Raw genomic sequence first — 25401 nt, 5'->3', positions numbered from 1 at the left:
GAGTCTGGACTTATTATCACATAATCGATCACGTTTGACCCCTGTGTGGTATTGCAAGTATACTCCCCTGTGTCTTTTAAGAGTGATGTGCCATTACATATTTGCAGCCCAAAACAACCACACAAGGTCAGCAGCTGCCTCCCAATTTGGGTGACCTCTCCTGTGTCTCTTGATGTCCTTCTCCATTTGCTTTCCTTATTGCCTTCATCCAACTCTTCCATCCATACAGGGTCTCTCCCCTCTGTAGTGATCATACCTTGCCTTGAGCCTGTTCTTGCATTAAAGCCACCTGCTAAATAGTTGTGTGATATTTGGAAGACCTGGCTATATATCCTCCCAAATGCATGAGTGGATTCTCTGATGTGACTGTTGTGCTTGTTATCTGCCATGGGCATCCTCAGCCCATGGCATGTTGGCTGCCCAGTCAGCATGTGGCCACGTGGACTCCCATGCAGGCGGCCATGTCAGCTGGCTGCTACGTGGAATGCCACGCAGGCAGCAGCAGCCAGCCTCAATGCAGGCGACAAGCCAGCGAGGATGCCAGGTTAGCAGGTGACATCAGCCACAGGTGGTGCCACATCAGCAGCCATGTGGTGGTTGCCAACCGACATGTGGCTGTCAGGACAGAGAACAGGTGGGCCAGCTCCCTGCTTGGTCAGTGGGCAGCAAGCTGGTGGTCGGTCCATTTTCAGGCCCAAGGGGGGTCTATATAAAGCAGCCCTTTGGCCCTTATTCTCCATCCCACACCTGGGCACTTCAGCCTTCAGTACAGCAGCAGCTAGGCCTCCCCGCAGCAGACCAGCAGGGTAGCCTTAGCCCCTTCAGGGATCTAGTGAGGATTCACCTCCTCCAGTTAGTCTAGTTCTTGCCCAGTTTTGTAGTGAGGATTCCTGCCTCCCATGCGGTTGTATTCAGCCTTTTGGGCATTTATTATTCAGTTGTATCTATTCCTTTTTGGAGGCTCACTATGTTCTCTCCCTTTGATTCTCCTACTCACATCCACAGCATCACTTCGTGTATTGAGTGTATTATCTTGTTGTTTGCAGTTAGTGTTGAGCAGGAGAGAGAGTGAGTGAGTCTATCACCCGCTACATTTGTATCAGAGCTTCAGAATTTTTTTCCTGAGATAGGGAGTGTCAGTTTAGGGGCAGCTCTACTGTTTTATGGTCCAGACAAGATCCGGTAAGGATACCATGAGCGCCAGTGAGCAGTCCAACACAGGGGGGAGGGTTCACTGCCTCAACCACCGCCACCACCCCCACCATAGAAGCCTGCAGATGCTTCCATGATGGCCATGATGCAGACCGTGATGCAAATGTAGCAGAAAGAGTCGGAGGGTCTCCTCAACTGCATGGCCCAGCAACACAAAATGTGGGACGATCGTGAGCAGGCCGCCAGAAAGCGTGATAGACCAGCTCGGGAGGTGGGAGAAGAACGCGATAAGGAGGCTCGGAAAGCCAAGGAACTCCGAGACCACGGGGCTTAGGAGGCCAGGGAGCGCAAAGAGCGTGCCGCTTGGGAGGCGAAGGAAGAGCGGGACCGCAACTCCTCCTTGTTGTACTCTGACCATCCGGGGAGGACAAGGAGAGGCCCCCACCGCTATTCAAGCCTTCTTTTTTAGGAAAGCTCAACTTCACGCGTATGATGGTGAGCAAGAACCTTTGGTGTTGACATCGTGGCTCAATCAGTTTGAAAGTTATTTTTGTGTGATGGCCATGAGCGGTGCATCCTAGCATCCATGCACCTTACAGGCGAGTTGGTCACCTTGTGGCTCAAGTGGCAGAAAGACCACTGTGATGCAGATGAGAGGTCTTTACAGTTGGATGGAGTTCGTGAAAGACCTCAGATCACGATTCTTGTCACTAGAGTACTTGGAAAGGCTCTAGCGTCAATTCTATGAGCTACCCTAGGGGGACACCGAGACGGTGAATCATTATGCCAACAAATTCAATCAGGTGTTTATACAATTTTGTTGTTGGAGGATAATAAGAAGCTAAGCAAATTTTTCCATGGGCTGCGTTTAGACATCCAGTGGTATGTTAGAAGTTTCAGGCCACGGGGTTATGAGTGTGGAAATGAGCTTGCTCAAAACTTTGAGCTCATGCACAAGGGTCAAGGATCGAGGACTCCTCTCTAGGTGATGGTGGGAATGGCCAGCAGAAGAAGAGCTAGATGACGGACAGCAACGGCTATGGCGGGTACTTGGATGCAGCGAAATGAGCACTCTATGCCAAGGAGAACCGATGCTTCCATTGTCATGTGCCGGGCCATATTAAGGAAGATTGCCCTCTTTACTAGAAGCTTCTAGCAGTAGGAGCTGCGTAAAGTGGTTCAGCAATAGCTTCAAAAACCTCAATAGTCATTGAGGAGCTTGAAGATCAGCAGACTACAGGGACAGCCTCAATAGTCATCAAGGAGCTTGAAGATCAATAGAAGGGAGAGCCTCATGAGTTTCCCACCATGTTTTAGTTCCATGGACAGATTGGAGGTAAGAATATCCTTATCCTGGCAGATTCTGGCAGATCTAAGGTCATCATCTCCACCCAAGCAGCTAAGTAGGCTCAATTGCCTATTACGCTAACGGAACCTATGGTCTTGAATGGTGCATTTTTTGGGCAGCATATAGAGAGCAACATGCACATAGCTTCAGCCACTTTGACGATCCCAGGGTGGGTACAAGGTTGGCCACTCAAGGTCGCACCTACTCATGCATCGGACGTCATCTTGGGAACACGATGGCGGCACCAGTTCGAAGTCCGACCAGATTATCAGCACCAAGGCTTGGATGTCAAAATCCTAGGCCATAGGTCGAAGTTCATCTATTGGCTTAGGGTGTTCTGCGTCGACCTTTGATATTAGTCATTCTAGGGGCTCGAGACCGGCGATAGCAAGACACAGTATCACAACATGATAAGAGTCCTGCAGCAGGCAACAGGGTTACAACAAGACCATGTTGCCTCTTCTAAACCTAGTTTTCCTCCATCCCTATCACTTATATGCACTGAGGAAAACCACATGGAGCATCATCCTGAAGCGTTAACTTACCTCACATATCTTACCAGAAGTTAGCACCGAAGCCAGGAAGTCCCTGCCTGTAGATCAGGATTCATGCGCTTAGCAACCATTTCCGGATTCATGAGCCAGGTATGCGAATCAGGATTTATCAACCACTCACCTCCATTAGCACAACGGGAGGCCACTCTCATATGTTGGTTTGAGTTTCAGCAGAAGGGGATGTCACGGGCATCCGCAGGTCGTGGCATATTCCTCTTTGGAGGCCCACTATATTGTCTCCCTCTAATTCTGTCACTCACATCCACAGCATCACCTTGTGTATCGAGGGCATTATCTTGCATTTTGAAGCTAGTGTTGAGCAGGAGAGAGAGAGAGTGAGTCTATCTCCCACTACATTATGGGTGATTGCGGGGATACGAAGTAGCATGCTACCGCTTTGATGTTTCTATTCTTTGCCACTATTTCTACCCACATATATTGCTTGTGTGGGTCCTCCTTGACGACCTTGGCCGACTATGCGTGTCTAATCTCGCTTATTGTGGGCGCAGATTGAACATCGTCCCTTCCCCCTGTTTGAGTACTCTGCCACGGTAAATGAGGAGGTATAATCCCCAGCAGGTTTGGAGGTATTAAGGGAACCAACCAGTAGGCAATCAAGATGCAAAGATTGGAGGTATAATTCCCAACAGGTTTGGAGGTATCAAGCGAGCCAACGAGTAGGCAATCAAGATGCAAAGATTCCCAAAGCGTAGTGGCCGCACTTGGATTAACTGAACTCCCATCTCTTGTTGATGTAACTTGCAACCCCCCCAAATCATCTTCCTCGTATATATGTCTTGGTGTTCCATATCGAAGTATTGGAGCTTCATTTCCTTAACGTTTCTATGTCTCTTGGACTATAAAATATATCAGTTTCTAATATTTTCTCTCCAGTGCGATGGCCTTGTCTAAAGTCCATCCTCCCATATTCCATACTTTGATCATGAGGGTCTTGAGTTCGTATTTTTGTTCCTCCACTCTTTACCCTTCTCTATGATGATGGCTTTTCCATCTTTCATACAAGCACTCTTCTCCTCTTTCTTTCCACTCTTGAATTTTTCGAGCTCTTTGAATGTATTGACTTCGTGTGAGGTCCTTATTTACCCATATGGAATGTCCTTTGCAATGGTGCTTCTGGTTTAATACTCTGGGACTGCACTTTTTTCCCTAACGTAAATGCACCTTGTTACCTAGATATGTATAGTTTTTGAAAGACATGGGTAAGGACTTGTTCCATGTCCTCATGCTCGCTTTCCTCTATCCAGAGAGAGAGAGAGAGAAAAAGAAAAAAGAAAAGATATGTTAATGCCCACAGAAGGCCTCGCGGGCCTATGGGACAAAGTGACACCGAAGAGAAAAACTCATACAAGCCACAAGGGGCTGAGCCAAAGGGTGCGCTAAGACCCTTTGCTGAAATAAAAAGAGCTCATTGGTTCAAACAAAACCAAGTACAAAAATAAATATATATATCATATCATATCATGTGCTATCTGCTAACGGGAGCAGGCTGAGACCTGGAACTGGAACTGGACTGGAAACTCAGAAACCGAAATCGGGCAGTGTGGTGGCTCGTTTATGAGCGGTGAAAATGTCTCGAATCTGAGTCTCTCTGGCTGTCTCGTACTGTGGCATTGGAGGGGGGCGTGGTCTCCTCGATCTCTAAACCCGCTGAGCTATGTTCAGAGTGACCCCTCATCTCGGGCGGTCCCATGTGAGAAAAGCTGTGATAGGGCGAACCTCAATTGAGTGTGCTCTGGGCGGTCTCCGTGTCGTGGGTGGCCTCTGCAGTCCTCTCTCGGTAATCCAAGAGGTAGTCCTCTCTCGGTAATCCAAGCTGCCTGCATAGCATCTAGCTCCTCCTGGAGCTGACTCAGAGAGAGAGAGAGAGAGAGAGAGAGAGAGGGTTAGGGTGTGAGGAAATGATGCTCAAATGAAGACATGGCAAAGGCTTTCATTCATTCATCAAGTGTAACAAGACAAGTGAAGTACAAGCCTTATATAGGCTACTCACTCACACACTAGCACCTAGTGCATATGGGATAAGTCTCATGATGACACGTGGCACTCACACAAGACTCATTCACATAGACTAGTACTAGATGACCTAGTACTTCACACTAATACATCACATCACCACACTCTTTGGCTATGATATCTCCAACACCCCCCTTCAAAGCAAAGAGTGTGAGACCCAACACGCAAAGAGTAGACCGATCCCCCCTCTATTGCAATACTGCAAATAGTAAGTGCAACTATCCAACATCTCCCGTGTGATAGTGACTTCTCAGTCAGCTTGCAACCGGCAAGGGCAAACCATCACTTGTCATTCCCCCTTTCTTTGAACTGGGTGGTCAATACCATCTACCAAAGTAAAACACAATACAATCATTTTTAAGAGACGACCTAGGGCAGAGTACCTCTTATTGGCTCCAAATACATTCAATTTAGAGGGCCAACTCAAGGCTGAGAACCTTTATGTGACTCAACACAAACACATAGCATCACCGATGATCATCTACCACCTCAGAGAGGGATAGATCATGTAATATAGTAGATAAAGCTTGCTCCTTAGGTCCATTAGATGTGGTGTATATATTCTCGAGCTTGTCCAGTGTCTCCTTGGCTGAAGTAGTGAGGTCAAGATGATGAAGTAGTTTGTTAGCCAACCTCAAACCAATAAGCGCAAGTGCCTTCTCATTCTTGTCATCCCAAGCTGATTGGTCTTCACCATGAGGATGAGGCTCCATGTGGGCAAACTGAGGTAAGAACGTGGCAGCACCAGATGAAGAACCAGCAAGTATGGTGGCTAGTCTAGGACTCCAAAACACAAAACTAGACTCCATGTATGCAAAAGTTTGGCGGCTGTCGGTGCTCCAAACACCAACCCTAATCAAAACACAGCAAGAATATGCTTCAAAATGTAGAACTGAACCACGAAAGGAGCCCTTGTGGTCGAGATAACTGCTCGAAATGCTGCAGGTGTGTAGGTATTCCAAAGCACAACAGAAGGTCCGAAATCTGCAAAGCAGCTCACCAGGGCACTCCAAAGTGCTGGATTCAAAAAATCGGCAGGTGTGGATGTACTAGAGGCCAAGAAACAGCTCCGAAATGGCTCTGTTATAGGTGGCTATGCAGTAGCCGCTCAGAAATCACTAGATTCGGCGATGAATTTTTTTTAAAGATCCTCGAATGACCAGACGTGCAGGAAACACCTTGGGAAGTGAGCTGACCAGCAAGCAGGGAGGCTGCCAAACAACGTAGAGCACTTGGGACAGCTCCTAGGAATTCCGGATGGAGGCGGCAGGCTGTGAAGACTCTAAGCTGATGCAAACGGGTGCAAGGAGGAGGTGAATAGAGGCGAGATAAGCTGAAAGGGAGAGATAGCTAGAGGCGGAAATGAATAGGGGGTCTAATTGGGTGAAAGCAGCAAGAAAATGGAGGGAAAAACAGGACGCAATGGAGCAGGGTTGAGGCGGCTGTAGGGTGCAGGAAGAAGGGCTGAAGTAGAATTAGGGTTAGGGTGATGACGTAGCAGGGCAGGTGTGGCTAGGTCATGTCAACGTGGCTCTGATACCATGTTAGAAACATGGTGGAGAGAGAGAGAGAGAGAGAGAGAGAGAGAGAGAGTTAGGGTGTGAGGAAATGATGCTCAAATGAAGACACGACAAAGGCTTTCATTCATTCATCGAGTGTAACAAGACAAGTGAAGTAGAAGCCTTATATAGGCTACTCACTCACACACTAGCACCTAGTCCATATGGGATAAGTCCCATGATGACACGTGGCACTCACACAAGACTCACTCACATAGACTAGTACTAGATCACCTAGTACTTCACACTAACACATCACATCACCACACTCTTTTGATATGATATCTCCAACAAGATCAACGTCCTCGGGAGGCCTCGCGGGCCTATGGAACAAAGTACATCAAGCAAAAATAACTCATTCAAGTCTTGAGGGGCTGAAGAAAAGGGCGCGCTATGGCCCTTTTTGAGTGCTATACTAAGCTAAAGAGCTCAAACAAAACTCAAATACAAACTGAAAGCTGAGACTCAAAAGCCAAAACCCGGCACGGTAGTCGCTCTCTGGTGGGCTGCAAGGATATCTTGGATCTACCTCTGTCGAGCTGTGGTAGGGGATGTGGTTCCTCGATCTCTGGATCCGTTGAGCTATGTCAAGAGTGATGCCTTGTCTTTGGTGGTCCCCTCTGAGGAGAGCTGAGATATGCTTGACGTACTTTGGCCCCTCTCCGTGTCATGCGGTCTGGCCCCTCTCCGTGTCATGCGGTCTTTGCGTCCCTTGCTCGATAGTATCGTGTCGACTTTCTCTGTCAACCCATACTGCCCTCATATCAGCTAGCCCTCCTCCACCCCATCGCGTCCGGGACATAGTTACCAAGGAACAGCGTTCCGTCTTCCTAGAACGTGGGAACGTCGTTTCCAGGTGGAGTGCCTACCGGGAACGCCCGGGAACGTTCCCAGTTATGGGAATGCCAGGGAACGTAGCTGGAACAGCTAGGGAACGGCCGGAACGTCTAAGGTTTGGCGTTCCCAGTTTAGGGTTGTGCAGGGGCATATATAGCCTCCGACGGGGGGGTTTTCCCACTCTCTACCCTCCCTCCCACTCCCTTCTACTCCCTCTCCTAAGTCCTTCCACTCAGGCCCCTCGACTCCCACTCCCACTCCCTTCCACTCAGCCCCCTCTCCTTCCACTCCCTTCCACTCAGCCCCCTCTCCTTCCACTCCCTTCAACTCAACCCCTCTCCTTCTACTCCCTTGAACCTTCTCCACTCAGCCCCCTCCCCTTCCACTCCCTTCTCCACCCCTTTCCACTCAGCCACTCAGCCCCCTATCCTTCCACTCAGCCCCCTTTACTTCCACTCAACCTCCTCTTGTCACGGGGGCGTGAAATTCTAAGTACTTTAATGTACTACAAGACCGTGACAACTTTGGTTTTAAAAGTCCAAGCATGGGCTTAATAATGTGTAATTAAACGCGGCATGGAGCCTAGCACATAAGCGTAATTAATCCCTAGGCCCAAAGGCATTCCAAGGAATTAAAAGATTGGTTGTTGGGAAATGATGATGTGGCATTTTTAATGGGCCCCCCTAGAGGGCATGTACCTTTAGTGGCCCCCCTAGAGTTCCAGGTGGCTCTAGTGCCTTCTACATGCTCCTTTGCCATTCCTGGATCTTCCTGGGCCTTCCAAACTTCATATGTGTGGTTTTCTCTCTCATCTTCTCCCTTTGTTGAGAGTTTGGACTGGTTTTTCAGCCTCCTTCAGCTGAATTCCGTTTTTCTTCATAACTCCTCACCCGTTTGGATTCCTCGACTTCCATTTGGCTCGATGGCTTCCCCTTTGCCTGCCCTTCGTAGTGATATACTTTTCCCTCTGTGCGTTTGGTAGAACGGGCAGAGCTGAGCACTTCTTTTGCTGGTCGAATTTGCAAAAGTGGCTTTTTCTGGACCTTTTTGCTTCTACCGCCTCTTGGGCCTCTCCTCTTGCAAAGCTACATCATTTTGTTCAATTTCGAGTGGTCCCAGGCACTGGTTGACTGGTTTTTCTCAGTTTTGGAGGACTTTCCGGGATGAAACTTCTCCAAAACCTTCTCAATGCATTCCTCTTTGAAGCACACTTCTTTTGAGCACAAGAACTCCCATTTCATCGCGACAGAAGAGCTTCTTTTCACATTTTTCAGTGGAATTCTTGCTGGTCGGCTGTTGTAGTGCACTTATGTGATGGTGTTCTATGCTTGAAAGCCTTGCGAAGGCTTAGTGAATTGGGGCTGCATGCTCAGTTGCAGGGAAGGTCTCCCAGATGCAACTTGTAATCATTTCATTGTGAAATATAAAGAAATACCGAAAGGGGCGCTACGGTGCTTAGGGCCCATCGGGTGCACTTGTCTATGTTTGTTGAGCAGGGGCATTCTAGCCTCCATCCCTTTTTCAGTGGTTTTGTTTGTGAACAAATGGGTAAATGCCAAATGGTGATCATGCAATGGTTAATGGTTGTGATATATGCTTTGTGAGCTGTAAATAAGTGTTTAAAGGTTTAGTTTCACTGCCCTCTGAGTGATTAGAGGCCGGTTTCATTGGTTCCATTGCTTGGATACCACACACACTTTCTCAAGAGGTGGGCCTTGGTAGTTTGGTGGAAGGATATCTTTGCTGCACTTTTTGACAGCTGAATATTACAACCATAAACATGGTGAGCAAGAGAGCTCCACAACTCCTCAAAGGAGAAGGCACGAAAGCCTTAATGATCCAGCTAGTGTACAGCTGCAGGAGCACAACAAATGCCTTTTGAGCAGGCCACACATGAAGCCACAACTGAGCTCAATGGTGATACTAGTTCTAGCAGTGAGTCAGATGATGCTACTATGTTGAATGCACAGCTTGCAAGTGCAGTGACTGCTTTGACTCAGCTGGCTTAAAATTTGGCTCAGATTGTGCAAACAAATGCCAAGAAGAAGAAGAAATCAAGAAAGTACAAGCACGGAAAGAGTGAGTACACACATGCATCAGCTTCTCATGGCGGACCGCACACTCATGCATCAGTTTCCCATGAGGGACAGCTATAAAAAATGACTCAGAAAGTGACTTCCAAGAGAGAGGAATCACCCAAAAGAGCACTTGAGAAAGAGGTACAAAAAGTACAGCTAGTGCAACAGTATGAGCAGCCAGCACAAGGCCTTGGTTTGGGTACTTCTACTCCTCAAAATAATAATGTGCAGTCCATAAATGTGGCTCAACCACCTCAGCCATATTTGAGGCAGCAACCTGAATATTTTGGTACAGATTCTATCTTTGATGCTATGTTGATTTCACTGCCAATTGGGCATAGAAAGCAAGCCATGTATGACAATGTGGGAATGCAGCCAGGCATGCAAGCCACATCATATGCTCCCATGCCTAATGTTCAGCCAAGTATGGCTTTCCCTAGTGAAGGGAATGCTGCAAATATACAGCCATCTTTGGGACAGCCAATATCAAATGTATATAAAGAATTTAAGGATGGTGATTCTCATGTCAAGTTTGATACATATAATGGAGTACAGGACAGGTACAAAGCCCTCACATTCCTTCAACAGTTTGATGCTGCATTTCTTGGGGGTTTGTTTACAGAAGCATCCAAGATGAGGAAGGTCGCCACATTTTTGAAAGGCAATGCACTTAAGTGGTACACCAACCTTATGCTTCATGGAGATGCACCTGCTACTTGGCTGGAATCTAAGCAAGTGTTCTCTTCTACTTGGCTTACTCCAACTTTTGAATTTGAAGTACTTTCACACTGGCATGACTTGTCATACAAACTTTGCAAGAATCTTGATGATTACACCCAGAGGTTTTGGGATGTTTTGTTGCCATTGAGCTCTTACAGGCATGTTTCTTTGAAAGAGCAAATAGAGAGGTACTGTTGTGGATTGCCTAATGAGCTACGTGATTATTGCATCAAAACCAAGGTGGGTTCTATGACTCAATTAATTAAGAATGCAAGGACAGCATATGCATGGATGTAGGAGAAGAATTTGGGCTTTATGGACAGCAAGAAAGAAGACAACAAACGGGCTGCCGAACTCCAGGATAAGGACATCAAATCTGAAAATAAAAATTATGGAAACGACCATTTCAAAAGGGAGGAAAAGCCCAATTCAAAGCTGGTCAAAGGCGTGGACAGCCTAATAAACAGCCCCGTACCAAGTTATCTGATGAAGAGAAAAAGTCACTCATGGAGCAAAACAAATGTTTTATATGCAAAGGAGAGGGACACCGCTCTTATGATTGCCCATCCAAGAAAAGAGACAGGTCATATGATGATAAGAATGGTGATAAACAGGCTGATCGGAAGGGCAAAAGGCCTAAACCTTCCGCAAGACTTCTTCCAGATGTGATTGGGAGTTTGCCACATGCACGTGATGAAGAGGAAACGAAAAAGACTGAGATGTGCAGAGCATGGGGAAAAATCAGAAATCAGAATTGTTTGTTTTTCTTTGATTCTGGGGCAAAGGCGAATTTCATAACTCTTGATATGGCAGGAAGGCTTGGCATCAAGCCTGAGGAAATGGGGCCATCCGGCATGTGTGATATGGCCAACCGTGAACTCAACACACCTGTCACTCCTATCATTGGCAAGTTGAGGATGTATATCCAGGGATATCAGGATGCAGAGGACTTCTACATTATGCCTTTGCCAGAGTGTGATGCTTTGCTTGGGATGCCTTGGATGTACAGGGTGGGGGCTGATGTGCAGATGAGAAACAAGAAGATTTCTTTAACTCATAGAGGCAAAAATCATGTACTTGATGTAAAGTTAAAAGGGAAGTCCATCCCTGTAGTTTCAGCTTCTTGTATTTCCAATGTAATAAAGCGTCATATTTCAGCGTACTTGATTTTTGTCAAAGAGGACAGCCAACCAGTTCAGGAAGGCTCTACTCTTTCTGCTTTAGATAGAGAAAGGGCTGCTTTTATTTCAGATTTTTAGGATTGTTTCTCAGATGCAGTTCCTCAAGAATTACCTCCCAAGAGGCCCGAGGATCATCAAATTGATATAATTCCAGGAAGCTCACCGCCTAATATACCTCCCTATCGTGTCAGTAAGGCACAACAGGAAGAGATAATGTCACAAGTGAAGGAACTCTTGGAAAAGGAATTAATACAGCCAAGTAACTCTCCTTACTGTTCCCCTGTGTTGCTTGTGCAAAAGAAGGATGGCCGTTGGAGAATGTGTATTGATTATAGGGCTTTGAATAAAGTCACAATTAAGAAGCGTTTTCCAATTCCACGCATTGATGATATATTGGATCGGTTGGAAGGTTCCTTAATGTTCAGTCGTATTGACCTTAAAAGTGGATACCATCAGATAAGGATACGGCCTGAAGATGTCTACAAGACTGCCTTCTGCACTTCATTTGGCTATGTGAGTTCCTTGTGATGCCTTTTGGTTTGACTAATGCACGTGCCACTTTCAATAGAATGATGGACAGAATCTTTAGAGCACATAGAAATTTTGTGGGCACTTTCTTCGATGACATCATTGTGTTCTCTAAAAATGAGCAGGAGCACATGAAACACCTCACTATTGTGTTTTAAGAGTTGAAAAGACACAAGCTATTAATAAACACCAAGAAAAGTGAGTTCTTTATGCATGAGATTCATTTTCTCGGTCATATAGTGTCAAAGGATGGAGTCAAGATGGATCCTGCAAAAGTTGAGGCCATAAGGAGTTGGCCAATTTTGAAAAATCTGCATGAAGTCAGAAGCTTTCTTGGGTTGTGTTCATACTATCGGAGGTTTATAAAGTACTTTGCAGAAATTGCTTCTCCCTTGCATGCTTTACAAAAGAAAGCTGTACCGTTTCGGTGGGGACCAAAGGAAAATGCAGCTTTTGAAGAGCTGAAGCAAAAGTTGTGTTCTGAACCCGTTATTATCTTGCTAGATCTTGCAAAACCCTTTGCTGTAACTTGTGATGCATGTGGGAACAGCATAGGAGGCGCTTTGATGCATGATGGCAGAGTGGTTGCATATGAGAGTAGAGTTCTGAAAGATGCTGAATTGTACTTGCAGACATACGAGAAGGAAATGTTAGCAGTGATACATGCTTTGATCACATGGAAACATTATCTTCTCGGAGCTGATTTTTATGTGCAGACAGATCATTAGTCACTTAGATATTTTCTCACGCAGAGAAAATTATCTGAAAAGCACATGAGATGGGCTAACTTCCTCTCAATTTTTCATTTTTAAATTGTACATGTGCCGGGTAACAAAAATGTCGTGGCTGATGCACTTTCCAGGGAACCACAGCCTGAAGCAGTCTCCAAAAAACCCAGTGTTTCATCAGTGAGCATTGCTTACAACAATCATAATCAGTGATAGAGATCCGAGGATGACCAGCCTCTTTTAGAGAGGGCTGTTTGAAAATATGGGCACTACGCCCAATTTTTCGTCATCTTTTGACCCTCAGTCTGATGGACAATCGAAGCAGGAAAACTCTACCATCTTGGATATGTTTAAATGCTATGTCTTAGACTACAAAAGCAAATGGGAGCATTATTTGCCTTTGCTGGAATATGGTTACAATAATACGGTGCACACATCCACTCGTAAAGCACCTTTTGAAATAGTGGAAGGTGCCAAGAAGATACCTCCCATTTTGCACACAAAAGAGAAAATCTTCGAAGCTGATCGTTTTGTGGAAAGCCTTGAAGAGGCTTACAAGAAGATCAAATATGCCTTGCAAAGAAGTCAGGAAAAGCAGAAAAGAGCAGCAGATAAGCACCGCAGGGAATTGGTATTCACAGAAGGTGATTGGGTTTTGTTGCGTATTCAGAAGGCAAGGCTGAAAAATAAGAAAGGCAAGGAAAGGTTGTATACAAAGCTGAACATGCGTTACTATGGTCCTTTTCAGGTTTCTGAAAAGATAAACGAGGTGCTTACAGGCTGAAGTTGCCTCTGCATTGGAAGATACATAATGTCTTTCATGTGAGCTTATTAAAGCAATATCATGGAGATATTCCTGAGGATTTACCTGGTGAGGTGCAGCTTGAAGTGGAAGAACATGATGAACTCTGGTCCCAGAGCAGATTCTGGCACACAGAGATAGAAAGCTCAAGGGTAAAGTTATCCGTCGCTACTTGGTAAAATTTCAAAATTACCTATCACTTGATGTGAAATGGATGGAGGAAGGTGAACTGGCAAATTTACCTGGGATATTGCAGCTTTACCTTGATGCTTTCCAGTTAGAGCTGACTGCGGTCCGGGCTCCTACAGGTAGTTCAGCAAAGCGAGCGTCTGGAGCATTACTTGGTGTTCGAGAGGGAGGTAGCACCTCCACTCCCTCAGTACAGACGGGCTCACCGTGATTTCATGAGGTTGCTTGATGACACTGTATGTTTCATCCGAGATACTGAGCTGACAGTATTTCTGCTGTGAGTCTTTAGATATTGATGCATCTTGACTATTGATCGTTAGTGTATATGGATGGATGCATGCCTCTCCTAGCCATACTTTCATTGTCTCTGTATACTATAGCTGAGGCTTTCTTGTATACTCTTTTATGCTATATTTCATGCTCACTTCTGTGTTTTGGGACAACAAACTGTGGTTTGCTGTTTCAAGAGAGGGGTATGTCACGGGGGCGTGAAATTCTAAGTACTTTAATGTACTACAAGACCGTGACAACTTTGGTTTTAAAAGTCCAAGCATGGGCTTAATAATGTGTAATTAAACGCGGCATGGTGCCTAGCGCATAAGCGTAATTAATCCCTAGGCCCAAAGACATTCCAAGGAATTAAAAGAGTGGTTGTTGGGAAATGATGATGTGGCATTTTTAATGGGCCCCCCTAGGGAGCTATGTACCTTCAGTGGCCCCCCTAGAGTTCCAGGTGGCTCTAGTGCCTTCTACATGCTCCTTTGCCATTCTTGGACCTTCCTGGGCCTTCTAAACTTCACATGTGTGGTTTTCTCTCTCATCTTCTCCCTTTGTTGAGATTTTGGACTAGTTTTTCAGCCTCCTTCAGCTGAATTCCGTTTTTCTTCATAACTCCTCACCCGTTTGGATTCCTCAACTTCTGTTTGGCCTGATGGCTTTCCCTCTGCCTCCCCTTCGTAGTGATATGCTTTTCCCTCCGTGCGTTTGGTAGAATGGGCAGAGCTGAGCACTTCTTTTGCTGGTCGAATTTGCAAAAGTGGCTTTTTCTGGACCTTTTTGCTTCTACCGCCTCCTGGGCCTCTCCTCTTATAAAGCTACAGCTTTCTGTTGAATTTTGAGTGGTCCCAGGCGCTGGTTGACTAGTTTTTCTCAGTTTTGGAGGACTTTCCGGCGATGAAACTTCTCCAAAACCTTCTCAATGCATTCCTCTCTGAAGCACGCTTCTTTTGAGCCTAAGAACTCCCATTTCTTCGCGACAGAAGTGCTCCTTTTCGCATTTTTCAGTGGAATTCTTGCTGGTCGGCTCTTGTAAATGCTCTTTCTTCATGCCTTTGCACTCCTCTTTGGCTGAGAATGCAATTGGGCATTGGCTACTATGTCCTCTTGGCGATTGAGGACTTGGTTCGAGTTTTCAGGGCTTGGTGAGTTGTGATTTTGTTGCTGCAATTTCTTTTTGCCATAAGCTATTGGTTGGCCTCGTGTGCCGTCTCTTTCTTGGCTCACAAGTGCCCAGGCAGTGCTACATGAGTCATTCTTTGGTTGGATACTTTTCTGATTTTATTTTGGAGCTTTGAAAAGATTTGTGAATGCCATCTGGAAACCACTCAAAGAGAGTGCAGCTGGGGTGCAATGTGATTGCATCTGGACAGCCAATGGAATTGCACTCGGAAAAGAGAATGCCTTTGGATTGAGCCTATGTGTTAAGTGCACTTATGTGATGGTGTTCTATGCTTGAAAGCCTTGCGAAGGCTTAGTGAATTGGGGCTGCGTGCTTAGTTGCAGGGAAGGTCTCCCAGATGCAACTTGTAATCATTTCACTGTGAAATATAAAGAAATACCGAAAGGGACGCCACGGTGTTTGGGGCCAATCGGGTGCACTTGTCTATGTTTGTTGAGCAGGGGCATTCTAGCCTCCATTCCTTTTTCAGTGGTTTTGTTTGTGAACAAATGGGTAAATGCCAAATGGTGATCATGCAATGGTTAATGGTTGTGATATATGCTTTGTGAGCTGTAAATAAGTGTTGAAGTGATTAAAGGTTTAGTTCCACTGCCCTCTGAGTGATTAGAGGCCGGTTTCACCTCTCCTTCTACTCCCTTCTCCACTCAGCCCCCTCCCCTTCCACTCCCTTCTCCACCCCTTTTCACTCAAGCACTCAGCCCCCTCTCCTTCCTCTCCTTCTACTCCTTTCCATGTGATTTGATGACGTGTCATAGGACGTGGCGTTCCTGTTCCCTATCTGACCCCCCGTTCCCGTTCCCTGGTAAATATGGTCTTGGAGTTAACTCGAATGCACAGAAATCTGTGACATGCCTATATGCTCGGTCTGCCTCCACAACTTGTGGCGTTGTCATCTGTTGCTGCTCTTTGATCTGTCGCAATAGTGTTTGTCTGTGTCGTTGCACAGAGAGAGAGAGAGAGAGAGAGAGAGAGAGAGAGAGAGAGAGAGAGAGAGAGACGTCTTTAGAAGCCCTCGTGGGACTATGAGACAAAGCACACACACCAAAAGGGTCAACTCCAAACATCAATTATAGACTGAGAGTCTCTTGGGAGTGCATATAACCACTTCCAAAGTTATTATAGATTAGCTACATTATACTAGGTGAGATAGTCAGCCTGTATTATATCAGTTTAAGATTGAGTGTCCTTGGGTTTGGATTTAAAATCTTCGATAAGTGCTTTTCCATCTCTGTAGATAGGCCATTTCCCTTCTTTGCGAGCGTCCTTCACTTTGTTCAATTATATGGACTTCATCTTGAGCTGAATCGGGGTGAGCTCCTCTGATATCCATACCTTGGTGCCTCTCAACTTATTTGCTTGCATGAGAATCTTGATACTTGCTTTCCTGTCATTGAGTACCACTTTAGCTTGTGTCCCAATCGGAGCCACAATGGTTATATTCTTTAAGTCCCATTCAATGTGAGGGGTTGCTGCTATGATAGTATGAATTTTTCATGCTAGGCTCCCTTCATGCCAATCCTTAGGTAATCCTCCAATGCGTAGACATCGAGCATTAGCCGCCCTTTTTTCTTGTTCTCGCACCTCTCCATATACTTCACTTTTGTTGATTTTGCTGTCCATTGTTGCTGAAATTTCCTCTTTGATCGATTTGACCTCATTGGTAACCCTGTCATGGACTTTGGTTACCAACTGTGGTGCAGGTGCTGCTGCCATGTGTATCTGTAGTATTTCCTGTATGATGAGTTTGCCATTGTTCTCCATCTCCTTTACTTTCTTCCCGAGAGCTGCAACCATAAGTCTAAGATCCCTTACTTCCTGCTGTAGAAAATATATCTGCTCCTGTGGGTCTGAGCCAACCCTCTGCTTGCAATGCAATGTGTATGGGCTGGGTGTTGCTGCGATGTCGGAGTAGGAGGGTTTTCTGATAGGGGTTGAAATAAAGGGGGAGAGAGAGAGAGAGAGAGAGAGAGAGAGAGTAAAGTTGCATTGTTGCTTATGTATGCCAGTGTCTTCAGTACGTGTGGTTGGATAGTATGTGTGTATACTGTGCTAATACTTGTTTCCAAAATTTGGCAGAGGTTTCATGGAAATGGAAGGTCCATCAATGCGAATTCGATGGCATTTCTTGTCACAGGTATGCCATGCTTTGTTTCTCAGATACATAGAAGTTTGGTTTTTTAAAACTTGTATCTCTACCTACTTTTAACAATTTTGGTCCTTATTTCCAGTGCAGTTTCTTTACTGTCATTTCCATTAATCTGTGGCTTGTTGTCACAGTGCTTTTGCTGTTCATGATTTTAAACTCTCATCAAATGTCACCTAACTTCTTGGTATGCATCTATTTCATTCACCTGCTCTTTTATTCATCTCATGAAATTCCTGGCTCAAGTATAACGCAATGACTTTTTGTAATGAATGTCCTGGTTCAGCCCTGTGCTGTCCAAAGGTATCTTTCAAAGATGCCATATGTTTTTAATGGCTTGAAGTTGGTTATTATTTACTTTGGAGTGTTTTGAGAAGGTATTCATCTTCTTTGGGTTCTTATTCGTTCTAGGAGTCAGTATATTTCCTTTCTTGTGTGTTGAATTTGGTTGGGAGATGCATGCATTGGTGTAGATAGGCAGAGGGACAAGCTATTGATGTTATCCTATTGTGCAGCTTTGGCTTGGGATGGGGGTTTTCCTCATGGCAACGGGTCTACGTATGTATGCTATGTGCCAGCAGCTCCAAGCTCAAGCACAAGCGCATGCTGCAGCAGCTGCAGCCGCAGCTGGAGGGTTAGTTGGTCACACCGAACTTCGCCTTCGTATGCCTCCATCCATAGCATTTGCGACAAGAGGACGGCTACAAGGCCTGAGACTGCAGCTTGCTCTACTTGATCGGGAGTTCGACGATCTTGGTCTGTCTGCCTTACTAGTTTTTACATTCCTTTCAGTTTAACTTAATCCATACTCTGTAGTACTTAAAGAATGCTTGCTATTAGTGGTAGTTGTGAATAAGTACGAGTTCATGCCCATGCCTGTGGTATCGAGACTGCTCCCTGCAAAGGTCCACATATTATGTTGATAACATGTCCCATCCTAAGTTTATAAATCTGGAGTGTGGTATCCCCAAGAAAATTCCGCTGCCCTTTCTTTTTTTTTGCTGTAGATGTATGGGGTTTAGGAAGTTAGGCCGTTAGACCTTGGTAGTTTTGGAGCCACTTTTCCCTTTCTTCCACGTCCATCTGAATGTTTGAACAACATCTAGTCAAAAGCTTGTTGACACAGGCTGTGAAGAGAGCTGGAAGCTGCATGCAGTCGATGAGCGTCTAGCCCTCCATATATGCTCTCTAGCTAGGGTGCCCACAACCCTTCACAAAGTACCATGTATAGAAAGGATACATTGGCATATTGGAATACATTGTACTGCCTTGTAGTGTCTATTCTCAGATTATGCTGGCCCATCTAGGGTGGCTTGTAAACTGAAGGGAATCCCTGCTTAGTGGCACTGCGGGATTTCACCTCATGTAAGAACGATAGGGGAAGGTACAAGTTATAGCATTAGAATAAACCCTTGCCCAATTGCTTGGCTTCCGTGCATCTCCATGATAAGGCTGCTAGCTGTTCATGTTTGTTTCATTAGCCACATGTATTGTCTACACACGTGTGCTAGCCGACGAGGGGGTCTACATGGGCTCTGCGGTGTAGAGAAAGAAAGACACCTTGTAGGGCTGCCAACTTTTCTCCGAGAACTATTGCTGGATGCCATTTAGGCTGATGTATTAGCAGACATGTTCTCGGATTCATCTAGATATATGCTTCTACCGTAAGTTTCACCTTGTGAAGTTTTCGTCCATGTTGCGTCTTGTGATAATTCTTTCTATCTTAAGTGGTGTGTTGCCCTATCAACTTGATTGTCTAAGCATTTTTTTTGCTTAGATGCTTATTTGGGAGAGACGAAAATGAAATCGTTTAGTCTTCACCAGCAATTGCAGCTTGAATGAAGAGATTGTGGACGACTATTTGATTAGCCTTCTCCTTTAGTGCTAGCCTTCGTCACGGCTGAGTCTGCCCTTCACCTCCAAAGTGCCAATAGAAACTTAGTTTGAAGACCTTTGTATAAATGGATGCTCAAGTATGTGTGGGGGTGTGGATTTGTATGTATGAGTGCATATGTTTATATTATGGTCTACACGCACTGTTGGGCGTTGATGACATTAGTGGGGATGTCATAGTAGCTAGTCCCTGCTATGCGTCATGGTTGTAAGACAGGTTAAGACACGACACATCAGAAAAGCTTTAGACACAAGTATCTAAAGTGACTTAAAGATAAGACACGTACAACACGCCATTGGGGTTATAATAATAAATATTTAGTTAATATATGTATAAGTGTACAACTTGCTAGCATAGCTCACTGCAAGTACAATCAGCTACACTTAAACAATGCAAGAAGTAACAATGCACTTGCACAATGTAGTTAAGAGTCAAAACTCGTCACTCAAGACTTAAAAGTTAAAGTTAAGTCTCACAACTCAAGATCTTGCAAGTTAAGAGTCACGACTCAAGAGCTTGCAAGTCACGACTCACAACTTTTAAAAGTTTGAACTGAAAATTGAATCTTGATATTCAAAAATCCGGATAAACAACTTAACAAGAGCCTAGAGGGCTACATAGATTATATGCCAATCATCATAGATCAATAAATGTAAATATCATCGCAACAGTTTGTTAGTCACATGTGACATGAATGAAATCTGCATTCTATTCATATAACGGAAAGGAAACTTTTCGGCTCTCAAGAGTTAAATCTCTCAAGATTCATCCTAATCCGAATCTGCGAGGTCGCTGCGGCTGCTATATCCAAAGTCACCATCAAAGATAGTATGGTTAAGTCAAACTCAATGTTTGTTGTTACACCCCATCCACCAAACAAATAAAAAAAAGGAAAAAAACAGGAGTGTCTAAAGGTGTCTTAAGGTAAGACACGTGTCTTAAGTGTCTTTAAACATGGTTGTTAAGACACTTGTGTCTTATGATACGACACCTAACACACGTGTCTTACCTTTAGACACTCTTGTTTTTTCTTTTTTTGTGTGTGGGTGAGTTTGACTTAACCATGCTATCATTGATGGCGACTTTGGATCCAGCGGTGGAGTGACCTCGCAGATACGGATTAGGATGAATCTTGAGAGTCGAAAGTTTCCTATTATATGTATCGAGATGTAGATTTCATTCATGTCACATGTGACTGACAAACTGTTGTCATGATATTTATGTTTATAGATCTATGATGATTGGTATATAATCTATGTAGCCTCTAGGCTCTTGTTAAGTTGTTTATCTGGATTTTTGAAAATCAAGATTCAATTGTCAGCTTAAACCTTTAAAGTTGTGTCATGACTTGCAAGCTCTTGAGCTGTGAGTCTAAACTTTATCTTTGAAGTCCTGAGTACATTGTACAAGTGCTTTGTTTAAGTGTAACTTATTGTACTTTTAGAATCTAAATATTTATTATTAGAATGACGTGTCTTACATGTCTTATTTTTAAGACACTTTAGACACTCGTGTTTGAAGCGTGTCTAATGTGTCGTGTCTTAACGTGTTTTACAACCATGGTGTCTTATCATAAGAGTCGTGTGTCTTAACAACCATGCTATGTGTGATGGAGTTTATGGTTTTCAACCTTATGAGTGACAATCATGAGATTGAAATTGCACTATGTTGTGTTTTTAGAGGATGAGTTTGGGCATTTCCTGGATTCATCTAGATATATTGCTGGATGCCATTCAGGCCGATGTAGACACAGCTGGAGCATATGGTCAGACCACATGGTGTACCTTTAAAAGCAGTTGGGTCCTCGCCCTGCTGTATTTGCTGCCACACCTACTCATGAAGTCCCTGCTGCAGATGAATATCGGCTGAATTTCCCACAATCCAGGGCCCCACTAAATCATGTTTTGCAAGCATAGATTTTGTAGAAAAGGTCCAGGAAAATATGTGCCACGTGTTCCACCTGTACCAGCATTATCTGCACCTCTCAGAAAGTGATCTAGGAAGGTGTTCCGTTGAGTCTAGTCCCATCTAAGGCTTGATAAATCAAGGAAGCACCACCTTTCTATGGCGAAAGGGATCTCTATCTCAGGTAATTGACTTATCCATTTTGGTGGATTTGGTGACTTGCTCTTTTGGAATGCAGGAAGACTAGGACATGATCCGGACGATCCTTTAATTCTTGCCTTCATGGAGCAGTACGTTTAGGGGAGCCCTGTCTTGTCAACCTCCTCATGCTAAACCATTGGCTGTAGATCAATCTCCTCATGGCTTGAGGGATTTTACATTGAGCCCTGCTCTTATCTTTGCAGGCTGAGGCTTGTAAAATTTCGGTAAGATTTTATTTATTTGTTTTCAGGTTTGAGTTCTTGGATTCTAGAAACCAAGGCCGTCTCCGTGCAAGGGCAGGCCATATAACGGTCTTTAAGCAACAATGCACTTTGTTGTCAGCTGCCGCTTCAGCACCTTGTTTCATATTGAAAAATTTGCAGCAAATGATGGAGGGCATGAAAAGATAATGGCAACTGACTGTAGAAGGCCGGTTGAAGTATGTCAAGTGTTTAATAATGCTGCTTTGATAATTGTGTCCTGCCTTTTAAATTGGCACTAGCCGTAGGCTTAGCTTTACAGCACATCTTCGTTAATAACTTGCACCAACTGCTGTCCTTGTGGCAGCATGCCTGGTGTCATTCTCTCCCATATCTCCTATGCAAATATTGCTCAAAGATATCTCAAAGATATAAATCTGTCCATGCATGTGTTATTTGAGAATGCTCAGCTTCAGAAGCTTGATGAAGAATTTCTTTATATCATTCATTGACTGCAAACTCAGAACTTTGTTGTCCTAAAACAGTAAATGGACAGCAAAGGGTTATTGTAACCTTTGCAAATCTTGATGGCAGCTTATGCTTGGAGAACATGATGGAATTTTTACTCATGTAGTACTTGTATATTCTTTAGTTTTGTTTCATGTCCTCTTTGAGGGCCTGATTTGAGGGATGCACATTTTTTAAAATAACTGAGGCTAGGTTCTTACAGGGTAAGCCCTGCACCAGGAGACTTCCGACGACCAAATGTCTCAAGATCACTATTAGATGACGTGTGCGCAGATATGCTCAATGACCACCCCCCCCCCCCCCCCTCCCCCGCCCACACACACACACACCAGCTCCACTCGATTGAAGTCTAAGTTCACCAAAGCAACTTGCAAACTCTCCTGTTTTGATGGCTCCCCAATCTCTAAGACAAACTCTTTAACTAGGCCCACCACATATTCCCTCTAGCATCATGTGATTGGACCATCGGAAAATCCTTCAAGTAGGCTGACTACTACCTCACTGGAGCCATGACACTGACTTCCACATTAAACAAATAGAAAGCTTTAAATGCCTTGTTGGGCTTAAATGCCTCTTTAACAATGAGAAACATGCTTCTACAAGAGTCGGTCATTCGTTCACAACTTGAAATCTTCTGGGAAATCAGTCTGTTGACCTTGAAGAGTTAAAGGGCCTATGATGCTTTTTTAGTCCTCAAAAGATGTCTTCGTTAAGCTATCTTTCCAAATTTTGACTGCTCCCTGTTTTAAAAGTAATCTTTTAGGGACATCTGCACTTGGCTTGGTGGTTGCAGTATTGTTTATTGCCTGTAAATTCTTCTCTTTGCTCTAGTTTTAACAGTTTGACTTGTCTACCGTTGTTGGAGTCTTCAGAGTGACTTAGAATAATATTTGTATTGTTCGACTATACTGCATCTATAGTACCTTGTAAGTGCAGGAGTCTTTTCTGCTAAACGTGAATGGTAATTTTCTCAAGGGGCTTTTAGTAAAAGATGCTCCTTCATAATAATTTTTATTTGGTCGACTTTCTAACAGATTATGATGCATTAAGAGCATTGGATGGAGATAACCCACCTGGCGTGGCATCCTTGAGTGATCCTGAAATTAATGCTCTTCCACTTCATAAGTACAAAGGACCATCTCACCAGGCTGCCTCTAGTAACCAGCTCAGCAGGCAAGTGTTTTGTAGACTAGGACCTTTCTTTTTTTAGTTTGGCTGTATTTCTGGGAATAGAGCAAATTCTGTTCTTCCTGTCTTCCCAACCCTATACGAGTTTTTTCTTTGCAGTGGCTTTTCTTTTGTTCTTTTCTACAGCAAATTGTGTTCTTCCTGTCTTCCCAACCCTATATAAGTTTTTCCTCCTCTCCCATGGGAAAAAACTTTTTGGAGCCAAGAGGGCCTTGATTATGTAAGTTCTTCTCGCACGACGAGACCTTTCCGGAGCCAGGGGGTGCCTTGCTGCTTCGTTCCTCATTTGATTTAGAGGCCTAGCATGGCACGGGAGGTGTGCATGGCTGAGTCACACCTTTTGCATGTGTAACATTAGGAAGTAGCATCTTTCTTGCATGTTGGGTAATACCTCCTTCACTCTGAACTACATTGACATAAGCAATGATGTAACACATATGCATTTTAAGCTGCTTGCCAACTTAGAATTTAAGATTTTCCCTCTTTAGATCATCTTTGATTTTGATACAATTTTCGTGAGAATGATGAGTGAAATCTATGCTGATAGAAAATGGAAACATTACAATTGTAAGATTCTTAGTATACGGATGTGTTCAGGGAGTTACATTTTGTAGCTACAAGCTATCAGATAAAATGTTTAGACTTCACAAGCAGTTGTAGCTTGAATGAAGAGATTTTGGACTAACTTTTGATTAGCCTTCTCCTTTAGTGCTAGCCTTCATCATGGCTGAGTTTTCCCTTCACATCCGGAGTGCCGACAGAAACTCAGTACGAAGACTTTGTATAAATGGAGGCTCCAGTATGTGTGGGTGTGTGGATTTGTATGTGTGAGAGCATATTTTTATACTATGGTCTACACCCACTGTTGGGCGTTGATGACATCAGTGGGGATGTCATAGTAGCTAGTCCCTGCTATGCATGATGGAGTTCATGGTTTTCAACCTTGTGACTGACTATCATGAGATTCAAACTGCACTATCTTGTGTTTTTAGAGGATGAGTTTGGGAATGTTCCTGGATTCATCTAGGTATATACAAGCTATCAGATACTTTATAGGCTTGTTTGCATAGACCCCACACACATACTTCTTGTCTGCTAGCAGTACTAAATCCATAGTTACCTGGCAACAGCATTCCGTCCGTCTTCGTGGAACGTGGGAATGCCGTTCCCAGGTGGATGGCAGTGCAAGACGTATGGGAACGCCTGGGAACGTTACCAGAAGTGGGAGCCCCTGGTAAACGTTCCCAATCGTTCTGGAAACGCGGCCAAAATGCGTTCCGGGCTGGGTCTTTGGCGTTCTAGGTTTAGGGCAGTTTTGGCGCCTCTCTACCCCTACGATCTATAGTAATCTGCAATTCCCTGGCTTAAAGCTTGAAAGTTTATGAACATTGCCCATTACAAAATGCACATTGCAATTTGCGTTGATGTATATTTCAGTTTTGTAAGGATTTTGTGTCTGTAAAAGTCTAAAGCTGAAATGGAAAGCTTAGAGCTTGGTATTGTTAGCATATTTTGGTATGTTTCCATGTGATTTGATGACGTGTCATATGACATGGAGTTCCTGCTCTGGTTCCCCGGTTCCCTCTTCGCGATACGTTCCCATTCCAACCCCCCACATTCCCGAAACGTTCCCTTTCCCTGGTAGGCTGGTAACTATGACTAAATCTCGATGTTCCTCAAGGTTTCACAAAAACTCTTTGTAGGAGTCCAGCTTATTTGGGGCTCTCATAGTATCAATTCGTGGGTCAATTATTCAAGGTGCTTCATGCCTTCTGATGTATTCCCCCTTTCCCTTGCATTACAATGTTCATGGTTCTTTGCACAATTCATGTGGTCCTTCAACCTGATGTCGCAACTATATTTCAAGCTTTAGCATCACAATTTTATCTTCCCTTTTCAATGCTACAAATATTCATAATTTAATGGGTACCTTTTTAGTGGGAGTTGTGAAAATCATAAGGACAAATATATATAAAATCATACGGTATGGAAAATACTTTTACATTAGTTCTGAAGAGGAGGAGAGGGTTAAAAAGGAGGGGGAGGACAGTTCAATGAAGCTAAAAAAGAATCTGTGTCTTTAATTGAAATGAACGTGCATGGGTTCTATTCAAGTTTCTTAGGATGTGAAACCTTCAATGTGTGGGTTTGTGGCTCATAACATATTAATTTA

The 25401-nt window shown here is 44.3% G+C and overlaps 1 protein-coding gene across 5 annotated transcripts in view; it reads left to right on the top strand.

Annotated features, from left to right (window-relative positions):
• Positions 1-25401, top strand: part of SDIR1 (RING/U-box superfamily protein) — a 39824-nt gene that overhangs the window by 5788 nt on the left and 8635 nt on the right. For 3 of the 5 annotated variants that reach the window (XM_087385834.1, XM_087385831.1, XM_087385832.1), the window contains exons 3-6: positions 17246-17303; positions 17447-17499; positions 17828-18068; positions 23075-23217. In XM_087385834.1, the coding sequence (XP_087241960.1) occupies positions 17246-17303; positions 17447-17499; positions 17828-18068; positions 23075-23217 (495 nt within the window). The remainder of the gene's footprint in view (positions 1-17245; positions 17304-17446; positions 17500-17827; positions 18069-23074; positions 23218-25401) is intronic. The other 2 variants (XM_087385835.1, XM_087385833.1) reach the window with 1 other exon arrangement.

This window comes from Dipteris shenzhenensis, chromosome 15 (assembly GCF_047967505.1).
Source record: "Dipteris shenzhenensis isolate YYH24624 ecotype China chromosome 15, Dip_SZ_1.0, whole genome shotgun sequence".
Taxonomy (NCBI): domain Eukaryota; kingdom Viridiplantae; phylum Streptophyta; class Polypodiopsida; order Gleicheniales; family Dipteridaceae; genus Dipteris; species Dipteris shenzhenensis.
The sequence above is the reverse complement of the archived record's forward strand: the minus strand, read 5'-3'. Positions and strand labels throughout refer to the sequence as shown.